The sequence below is a fragment of the Nestor notabilis genome, unplaced genomic scaffold (genome assembly GCF_000696875.1).
Source record: "Nestor notabilis isolate BGI_N333 unplaced genomic scaffold, ASM69687v1 scaffold29822, whole genome shotgun sequence".
NCBI classification, from domain to species: Eukaryota; Metazoa; Chordata; class Aves; order Psittaciformes; family Psittacidae; genus Nestor; species Nestor notabilis.
Window position 1 is genome coordinate 271 of NW_009919251.1, and position 10,605 is coordinate 10,875.

Below are 10,605 nucleotides of genomic sequence, written 5' to 3' on the forward strand. Positions count from 1 at the left end.
GCTCCAGGAGACATGGTCACAAGACCACTGCACGTCTTTTCCCTGATACTGATGTTAGCTTCCACTACTCCGTGTTTTAACTGAATGCTACAATGGAATCTGTATCTAATCCATCATGTTTAGTGTCTGACAACAGATACATAGGGATTTAATAAAAGCTTGGGATAATGAGGTTAGTCGTACGATGTCAGCTGTAGTGTTTGCTGAACTAAAATTCAGTTGCTCATCTTGACTCAGTTGCTGCCAAGTATCTATACTGTAAAATCCAGAAGTGACCCTGAGGGAATGAAGATGTCCAAAGTACCAGTACCAGTGCTGAACCAGTAAGAACTATGCACAAAGCACTAAAAGCTTTTTAATTAATGTAGATTCTTATTTAAATAATTCTTAGAATTATCTTCATTTAAAATTATCTTAATTTTAGAAAGGCAGAAAGTTGGTGCTCTGGAGCCAGGGAAACAGAAGCGAGCAGCTTTAGAGCTTATGAGCAGTGAAGTACCTCCCCAAGAAAGATGGATGTGTTGCAAAAGAGCTCATAAGATGTCTGCATGTCTGAACAAGAAATAATGCTTCTGTCCTGTCATTTCTTCTGGTGTTTTCAGTCTTTCCTGACCCGGAAATATTTTTTTAATAACCCAGAGGACGGATTTTTTAAGAAAACGAAAAGAAAGGTAGTGCCTCCTTCACCAATGACAGGTACGTTAAGGTACCATCAATGCTGCCAGGCAGAAAAACTCTTAACTTCCTGCCTTGGCAGAAAGGTGAATCAACTTTGCAAAGAGCTCAGGGGATATGAGGGAGAGGGTGGGACTGTGCTGATGGGTTTTGGGAAGGAGGAGGGAGTGAGATCTCACTCTTTGTTAGCAACTTGTCACTTCATTTTGCTTAACTTCAACCTCCAGCTGCCTGCAGCATTTCATGAGACCACAAGTACCTCAGTGTTGCCAGAAATGGGAAGTCCTGCTCTCACTTGTGTCCTTATGTCAGCTTTTTGCACCAGCAGGACCTTCTCTGAACTGATGTAGCTTATTAATGTGGACGAAGACCTCAGCAGCATATTAGCTAGATAGTTCATTGTCCCTTTTTCAGCTAAATCAGCTCACAGAGGGGCCAAGCAAGTTCAGTGATCTGGCACAAGGGATGAGGTCAAACACAGACAAAGCAGCTGGGGTCAGACATGGCAAAAAACACACCACCCTTTTGCAAGCAGCAGCCACCACAGATCTGGGGTAGACGGTGGGACAGGACTGCTCTCTCTCATGCAGTTTCCTAATTAAAATAGTTGACCTGGGTGAAGTAATGTCATTTCCCTTTATTGTGATGCATTGCTACCATACATCAAATCTGTGATTGCAGATCCAACCATGCTGACAGATATGATGAAAGGGAATGTAACCAATGTTCTGCCTATGATCCTCATCGGTGGGTGGATCAACATGACATTTTCAGGATTTGTCACAAGTAAGTGTCTGGAATAACACGTATCTGGTGTGTTTCTGATGATGATCTCGAGGGTCTGGGCTGTATCAGAGATTTGTTCCTCCATCTGAAAGCAGTCAGTTGGAAGCAGCATAAATATGGCTTGTGGCACTGCTGCTATTCACGCCATGAACTGCACTGATTCGCTTGCCCCGTAGCAAAGGAGGGAAAACAGTTTTCAGAGTACTGGCCACGGTCACAAAGAAAACAGCTCGTGTATTATGGAACAATTGTAGTTACAAACCCAGTATTTAAATTTACTAAAATGGCCTAAACTTCAACTTGATGCAGTAGATTTTCCTCTGTCTAGGGAGTTGGTTATTGTGTAATGCAGGGTGTACATGTGAAAAATACTTGCTTAAATGGACAGTTCTGGGGTTTTTTTCCTACTGTTTATGTGGTAACTTTTTCCTTAACAAAAGATGTTCGCCTGAAACACTACCTATGAGTGTTTGGTCATCAGATTCAGTTTCAAAAAGTCTTCTCATACTGAAATAAATACAGAACTAGAGTTTTTTGAAAGATACCTGTTAACCTGATGTAGTCTGAATGCAATGCATACACTACTAGATTTAATAAAAGCACTATCTACTTGCTTTGCAATTTGCTTTACAATTTTATAGCGTCACTTTGTGAAACTGGGCTCTTTCCATCCCGCAGCAAAAGTACCATTTCCTCTGACACTGCGTTTTAAGCCGATGTTGCAGCAGGGAATTGAGCTGCTCACTTTAGATGCGTCCTGGTAAGCCATGTCCTCAGCAAGCAAGGTCAAACCGTCATTTGGAAAATTCTGAATGTGTTAATAACCCTTGAATGGTCTGTGCATGCTTCTGGAATGAGGTCACAAGCCAGCTTTGAGCTGGAATCAACCATGCTTGTTCTGATTTATCAGGGTGAGCTCTGCTTCATGGTACTTCTTGAATGTGTTTGGACTCAGAAGCATTTATACTCTCATCCTGGGCCAAGATAATGGTAAGACACCATCATTTCTGTGTAAGGGCTGCTTCTGCTTCCATGGGATGACTTCTGAGGGAGGCTGGAGAAGCATTTCTAAATTTCCAGTAAAAAAGCTCACGCTTCTGTGAGGTTACTCTCAGGTTACGGCCAGGTTTGACATCACCTGCAGCAGGTATCCAAATCTTCTGTACCAGCTGCTGGCAAACTGCTCATGAACTTCCATGGTAATTGACCCATGTTTTCCTTCCTATCAAATCCATGTACATAAGTTTTGCTCCCAGGCTTGCTTTTAGTTGTAGCAAGTATCAGTTTTAAGGAAAGACAGATTTTTTTAATGCTAAATGTAGGGCAGGACAGATACTGCTTCGGGGGGTATTGGGAATGTCGAAGACCATGTTTTCCTCAATTTGTCTGCATATTTAAAGTGAATTTAGCTGAGATGTAGGGGGTGGGAACAAGATGTCTTGTGAGAACTCTTTCTGGCACATTAGTATTGTATTCTTTGTGTTTCTGCAAATTCCTAGTCTATAACTAGAAACCAGCCTGGTGGCACTGTGCTCCAAGAAATGCTGTTTAAATGACACAAAAATCAGCCTCTGATTTCTCATTTCTCTTTTGCAGCTGCAGATCAGTCCAGGGTGATGCAAGAACAAATGACAGGGGCAGCAATGGCCATGCCAGCAGATACTAACAAAGCATTCAAGGTACTGTATTCCCACTTGCAGTCCCAATTGCTGTGAACTTACAGGATGGTGGGCTGTAGGTAGCTTGGCCTCTTCCTGTGTTAAGTAAGGGAAGTGCTCTGGATTGCTGTTCCTAAAATTAGAGCTTGCCCTGGGTCTGGCAGAGCCCTAATACCCTGAAGTAAACCTAATCATTCCTAATGCTGACTGAATTCATGTGCCACCATCTGCTTTTGCAGGAGGAAGATTTTTTCTTTTCCCTTGAGGTCTAGTTCCAAAGCAAAAGCTGACTCCCAAAAAGTTGTGTGGAAAATGAGCAGCAGGGGGCATCATTCTCATATTTAGGATGAAATTCTGCTCCTGGGTCTTGGGCTGCTGTGAAGACTTGGTATAACAAATGGAGCTCTGCAGCTCTAGGGAGAGTGTTGGTTGGAGAACATCCTCATGAAGCACATCAAGTCAGTGATCAGCTGCAAAATTTTTGACCTGTAACTGCTTTTATCAAATGTCTCTGAACTAAAGAATTAGCCACAAAGCACTTGAGCCTCCAGAACAGAACTGGCTATTTCTAGAGACATCTGTTTTAGAAGAAATGGTTAGAGGGTTTTCAAAAAGCAGATAATACAGTTTTTCTAATTACTATGATGTATTGACCAACTATCTTATACCCAATTAAGCATAAAACACTGATTTCAAGGAGTTGACAGGATTGACGAGTTTTTACTAGAACTTGGGGTTTGTTGCAGTTTTTAGGGTAAGCACTGCTTTGTGTAGTTCTTGTGTAACTACTGTAACACTGTGTTGCTTTCCTTTCTCTGCCTCTGTTTAATGTCAACGCAGACGGAATGGGAAGCTTTAGAATTGACTGATCATCAGTGGGCCTTAGAAGATGTAGAAGAGGAGCTCATGGCAAAAGACCTCCATTTCGAAGGCATGTTTAAGGAAGAACTTCAGACTTCCATCTTCTGAATTTGAGAATATGCTTTTGTCTCTTCTTGTAAAAGTAATTTGAAAAGAAATGTGTTACTTAAAACTACATAAGGTATTTTAGAAAGGCAGAGAATAAAACAAAACATGTTCAGAACTGCAGTTACCTCATTTTGATTTGAGCCCCAGGACTAAGTATGTTGTATTTAAGCCAAAGGCTCTTGGTGCAGGTTCTAGATGGGGTTCTCTTTCTCTCCCTGGGAAATGTATGCTGGAGAAAAGATGTAACATTTCTAACAAAGAACAAGCTTGCTTAAGGAACTTAAAACTTCATGAGACTGAAAAAGTACAAGTAGTGCCCATGTTTCTGGTTTTAACTTCTTGAACAAAGGCATAGCTAGGTATCGTTTGCTTCTGAACATCAACATCATTGTGTTAGCAATTCAAAACTGACCTGCTGACAAAGTAACACATCTTCAACAGCAGCACAAGGATTCAGTTTCTGAAAGCAGTGGTTGGCCTTCCTCTCTGTACTCTCTTTCCTGTTGCAATAATTGGGGTTTGAAGCTTTCTCAGGAGAAAACAAAAGCAAGAGGGAGATACTCACCACTTGCTCACAGCAAAGCACAGGACAGCTCACCTTCCTCTCATATCTGAGCCTGCACCCAGTGCTGCAAAATCCCAGCTGCTTTCACCTGCCCTGCTCAACCTGCTGGTGGACACGCTGGTGGTCACAGGGGCAACAACTTCTGGCCCCCTCTTAGCTGCTTTCAATCCTGGGCAGAGCAGCTCCTCAGAGGACTCTGGGCAGTAGAGAGCCAGAGATGGCATTTCTGTACAGAGGGAGCAAACAGACTATTTCCCCACTAATTTAATCCCTCCCAAGTCCATTTATAGGCACCTTCTATACAGAGCCTCTTCTGCCTGCCACGATGTACACCCAGCAAGGGTGCCTGGCTGTTCCTTGTGGTCCCTGTTCAGTTATTTACTGTGTCAGGTGGGGAAAATAAATACCTCAGTTTAAGCCTCCTGCATCTTCTTGGGACTGCAGAGAACAGAAAGCAACTTTTCCTAGCTTGTTCTTCTCCAGGAGCTCCTCAGATCTCTCTGCCCCAGGCAAGAGTCCTAACCTGAAGAAATGCTTAAACAGAAGCTCTTTCATACTCTGGCTGTTATTTTCCACAACCTCTTTATTCTGAGCCCTTTTTTGGGGGGTAAAATTGCGCATCCTCTTCAAAGCAGGAGCTGAGCCAGGACTGAGACACAGTCTGTTTTCTGTTCCTACAAAATTCATCTCCCCTCTGAACAGGAGCCTTAGCTCAGAGATGTTCTTTTCTGCCTCAAAGACCTCTTTCCTGAATGCTCATTAACCGCTTCTATGACAACACAACTCCTGTATCAGGTTATTTCTCCCTCCCCTTTGCAATGGGAATTTCATTTCACTTCATGCCCTCAGCATTCTTGCATAAGCTGTTCCACACCAACACACAACACCCCAACACCTCCAATCTGAGAGGTGCCACTTTGCTTCCCCTTTGTCCCATGATGGGTTTCATGCCACTCTGTGGAGGCCAGCATTCCATAGCAATGCTTACCATCTGCTGTTCTACACTGCAACACTTCCAACCCTCTCTGAGGCTCCAAATACTATCAGGCTCCTGTGTCAGTGGAGCTTTAACTGAGTTTGAACAATACATTGCATTTAGCCTCAATTTATTGGTTCCATGACAGAGCCTGATATTCCTCGAGAAAATGGACAGAAGGCAGACATGGCTTCCCCCAAGATCTGCAGAGGAAGAAGAATGACATGGAAGCTGCAGCCAAGGCTGCACAGTGCCACAGAAAGGCAAAGGGAGGCTTTGCTACAGCACCAGTTATCAGCAACACAGCACCACAGGTGAGAAAAGCCAATCCTCAAGTGAGCATGAACTCTAAGGCGTACAGAGCAGTACAAGCAGCATCTGCCTGTCTCCCACATCCCCCCTGGCAGAGCAGGAGGTGTTGGTTCCACAGGCCTCACCCTCCCCCAGCCAGGAGAGCTCCTGCAGCACCAGGCACCTCCCAACCAGCAGTCCCAGGTCACACACTAGAAGCTGAAAACACAACACAACCCAGTTTCAGTGCAAACCACTCTTTAATTTTCCTCTTTGTACAATAGAGCCAGCCACTTACAAAGTGCTAGTCTAAAAAACAGGTCTGGTATTACAGCACACACACACCAGCCAAAGCCCACCAGCTCAGGGGCAGAGAAATTAAGAGCTGGGCCACTGTTTCTGCAGTACAACAGTCTGTTCAGCGTCTGGGCATCAAGGATTTATCCCCACTCATGTGTGTGTTGGTGTCAGCACAGGTGGGGAGATGAGGATGAGAACAAAGGCTATTTCAGATTAGGTTCTCTTTTAAAAAGGTCTTTTACTCCCCTCCCTTTCCTCTCTCCATTTTGGAATGCCCATGTGATTTTTTCTCAGGGTTAAAATGAACAAAAACATGCTGATCAGGGTAATTCAGTGCAGTGCTACAGCTTAAAAGTTGTTTTTTGGACGCTCCCCTCAGTAACATGTTAAAAAAAACAAAAAAAAAATCCCACAGAGATACAATATGAAGAGTTGTAAAAATCCCAAACCACCCCCAAACCTGAACAGCAGAAGCAATGAAGCAATTCTGACCTCAAAATTAAAATTTCAATGCTTTAAAAGCAAAATTCCACAGGAGAGGATCACAACACCAGTGTGCCAGCTGGAGGCAGCCCTCCTCTCACCTTCCAGTGCCCCAGCCAGGGGCTGCTCAGTGCCCTCCTCCTTTCCCAGTGCACAAAGCAGAACACAGCAGTAGCTGGCCAGGCTTTGCTCAGCTGCAGCACAGCAGAGGTGCAGGAACAGGCACACAACAGCTTCCTACGGACTTGTCACCAAGAGCTGCAGAAAAGGGAGCTGAGCTGAAATACTGGGAGTTAAATGAATGACTGCTGTTCCACTGACCAGTAGATCATCACTGTCAGCAAAGAAGCCACAGGGACTGTGCACAGAGGATTGAGTGGCACTAAGCATGCATTTTTGGGGAAAAAAGCAGGGCAGTAGCCTGTCTTAGCCTTTTATTCTGTCAACACACTTGGCTCCAAGAATGAAAATCTCTCGTTTGGTTCACCACCTTGAGCAAGATCTTTCCCTGAAAAACACAGGCTAAAGCTCTAAATTCTTCCCATTTCTCACACTGAAGACCAGTTCTCCACTGGGGACTGACCTGATCTAGTGCTCACCAGAGATCCTCGTTCAAGAATAAAGCTGCACTTGAGTCCTGCAAGTAACACAGATGGTAAAGGAGGACAGAGGGAAGAGCATTTGTCAGTTGCACCAAAAGGATGGAGTAGAACTATTGAACAGCTGAGGGAAAGGGAGACCTTGAACAGAACCATCACAGCTGCAGCCTCACAGAAGATGATGGGGATGCAGGATCTAAAGGGTAGTGCTCAAGGAAGGAGAAGAAAAGCTGAACAAGCAGTCAAAAAAGAACCAAAAGTCACAAGAGAAAAGGCTGAAAACTCATACAATTCATTGCACTGGGCTGTCACCCTCACAGGTTACAGCTCTGGGGACACAGTGTTGAGCTTTGCTGGAGAAAAAGCTCCAAGGAGTCACATAAATGAGCAAAGGAGGATTAAAATGCTGCCACTGCACAAATTGTAGCAGAAGTGGTAGAGGCAGAAAGTGCTTACAGAGCAGCCTGGAAGCAAGGGGTGTACGAGATTGATGGGGATGAGAAGTTGCCAAGCCACAAAAGATGACATTTTCTCTGCAGAAGAATGGGAGCCAGAGCAGCTGTGTCCTGTGTCACTGTGCAGATCAGCCTGCACACATGCCATACCATAGGCAGGTACGATCTGCTTCCAGCAGATTGCTACATTACAGAATTCAGTGTTCAGACCAAAGAGGCAGAGTCAAAACTGCCCAGAAAAGCCTTAGATGTATCAGTGAAGGGACACAAGAACGAGAAACATCTGCTGCTTTTCAAAGTGACCAAGGTACAATGGCAGAGACCGCAACAAACAGGCCAGACGTACAGAGATTTGAACTGAGCTTCCAGGCAGGGTGCAGCAAACCCCCCTGACACTGGCAGGGCCCAACACCAACACCAGAGCCAGCAGGAAACCCCCACACCGATTCACAGAATCATACCCCCTGTACTGCTCCCCGGGCCCTTACAAGGCTCAGCTGTGAGCTGGCCTTCAGCTCAGGCTGTGCTCTCTCAACCCCAGCTGCAACTCTCAGCCCCAGCCCCAGCTCAGCCCTGACCCCTGCCTCTAGCCACACAGCTCAGCCAGATTTTAAAAAGAACTTTATTGAAGCTCCAATATATATTATTTTTGGCCTCTAAATACCCAAGTGTCAGCACCTATTCCTGGCTCTCCAGTGCTACTCTGCAACCCCCAGCACTCAATCTCTCAGTGCTAGATTTTCTGCTTGACTCCTACAAGAAGGAAGAAAAAATTTCAGGTGCCTCAGGCATGGCTTTAGAAGAGCAACCGCTAATATGGTGGCTGAGTGCTGGAGGTGATGCCTAGTTGGTGTCCATGCCGTCATACTCTTCTTGGGGAGGAGATGGGGCAGTATGTTCCTCACTGCTTCGACGCTGATAAAACAGCACATATGCAGCTTTTGTCTACCAAACAAAGAAGAAAACCACCTGAAACAATCCACACAGCCTGAAACATGGAAACATAAAGCCCAAAGCAGAGAACCACACTTTGAGCACAAAGTCAAGATTGGCCTCAGGCCAAATACTCACCACTATTTGGTCTTCTGAAGCTATCGATACACTGCTGTCATCAAAGTAGTACCACTTGTCATTCACCTTGTTCTTTGCATATGCAGTGTCTGTCAGGAGAAGAAACTGCAGCTCAGTGCTCCGGGGAGGACTGGAAGGTAATGTCACGCCAGCTGCACTGCTTGAGACTCAAACCGACTGTGCATGGGAGCTCAGGAGCCAGCTTTGACATTAACTACCCCAAACCTAGCTCATCGACATACACATCTTCTAGAACATGTTAGCCAGTCCATAAAATCTAGAACCGTGTTCCACATGACAGACTGATCACTGATAGCAGAGATACAGGGCAAAGAAACTGAGGAAAGAAATCGAAATGTTTTGTTCATCCAAAACATTTGGATGGAGCCAGAGCTTTCCCAAGCAGTTTAAGACTGCATTTTCACATTTTTCATATGAAAGAGAAGTTTTCTGTTGATGATGGATCTGATCCAGTGCTTGCAAGATTCCTGACTGAAGAAGGAAGCTGGATTGAAGTCCTACAAAGTCTCTTCCAACAAAGACTTCTGTAACTGATCTCCAATCTCAAACCACATCCCCCTTCAGCTAATGCGATCCTACTGTGACATACACTTAACAAGTTAAGCACATACACTGCCAAATGAATGGGGTTCATCATCCTCTCATAGTAAACCACTTCATGACAAGCATACCCTCTGCTCTGTCTTCCTGGCCTATGCACAATTGCTGCTCATCAGACCTTGCCTCACCACCACTGAGGAACCTGGCAAGCTCCTGCTTGGCTGAAGGCAATCTCTGCTCTGCAGCTGTGACACTGCACCCACACTGGATAAGCAGCTGCCCTCTGGCATGCTTAAGAGCAAGAAGCTGAGTCTTGGAGCTGATCTGACAGCTTACACAGAAGATTCTCCACAGCACTCTCCAGTCAAGCTCCTTTCCACAACTTCACATTTGGCATTGAAAAAACCTTGACTCCACTCATATACTGAGGAACACCATCACACACTCTAATGATTACTATACCCAAGGTTCCACAGGCACTAAAGTCAGACCTTGGGCAGCTGCAGACTACACAAACTGGCTAGCTGCTCCGCAGATCCTAAGAGGAAGGACGCAACCTTCAAATACAGAACACAGATAAGTTTTGTCCAGACAACTTTGGGGAGGGCTCCTGCAGGTCTCAAATGCACAGAGCTCTCCCATGACCCCTCTGCCTGCATTTCCTGTGTGCAAAGAACACAGAAGCAGTTACTCACAGTGGCCCACTCCCATGGCTCCATAGTGATTGGAAACTGCAATAAGGTCGTAGACATACGAGCCTGCTCTCGGGTCGCAGACAAACTCAGACATGTTTAAACCCCTGAAACAAAATCCAAAAGTATCAGTACACCACTAACCAGTGCTTTCTAAAATGTGATGCATGACACCAGTGAAGCTCTACAAGGCAGGGCACATGGGTAGAGAAGGGCTGCACCCTGCTGGTCTACAACCAGATATTATTAGTGTAAAGACAAAATGTGTTAGCCCTCCCATACAGGGCAGGTCCTGATAAACGCATCAAGTGCTGCTAAAAGATTCAGAGGGAGGTGCTGAATAAAATACAGTTCCGAGTGCCACTGCGTAGGCATGAAAAGTGAGACAGGAGTAGTTAAGGACTACACTTCATCCTGCAGCAGGATGCTGACAATCAGCAGCAGAGAAATGAGGCAGGCTTTCATCTTGTACATGTGCAATCCTCAGTACAAGTGCAGCTCTGCCTGACAAATTTGCTCTCTAG

At 45.1% G+C, this 10,605-nt stretch overlaps 2 protein-coding genes across 2 annotated transcripts in view; one reads left to right on the forward strand and one right to left on the reverse strand.

The window, feature by feature from the left end:
- The window catches only part of EMC3 (ER membrane protein complex subunit 3), a 4,419-nt gene extending 216 nt beyond the window's left edge, over window positions 1–4,203 (forward strand). The window contains exons 2-7 of the mRNA XM_010010154.1: window positions 603–696; window positions 1,357–1,461; window positions 2,140–2,221; window positions 2,372–2,451; window positions 3,058–3,140; window positions 3,960–4,203. Of these exons, the coding sequence (XP_010008456.1) occupies window positions 690–696; window positions 1,357–1,461; window positions 2,140–2,221; window positions 2,372–2,451; window positions 3,058–3,140; window positions 3,960–4,088 (486 nt within the window). The 5' untranslated portion in view covers window positions 603–689 and the 3' untranslated portion in view covers window positions 4,089–4,203. The remainder of the gene's footprint in view (window positions 1–602; window positions 697–1,356; window positions 1,462–2,139; window positions 2,222–2,371; window positions 2,452–3,057; window positions 3,141–3,959) is intronic.
- A 4,158-nt stretch (window positions 4,204–8,361) lies between these two features.
- Window positions 8,362–10,605, reverse strand: part of USP4 (ubiquitin specific peptidase 4 (proto-oncogene)) — a gene marked incomplete at its 5' end in the record, with an annotated part of 24,028 nt that continues 21,784 nt past the window's right edge. Inside the window, 3 exons of the mRNA XM_010010156.1 lie at window positions 8,362–8,702; window positions 8,829–8,917; window positions 10,085–10,188. Of these exons, the coding sequence (XP_010008458.1) occupies window positions 8,601–8,702; window positions 8,829–8,917; window positions 10,085–10,188 (295 nt within the window). The remainder of the gene's footprint in view (window positions 8,703–8,828; window positions 8,918–10,084; window positions 10,189–10,605) is intronic.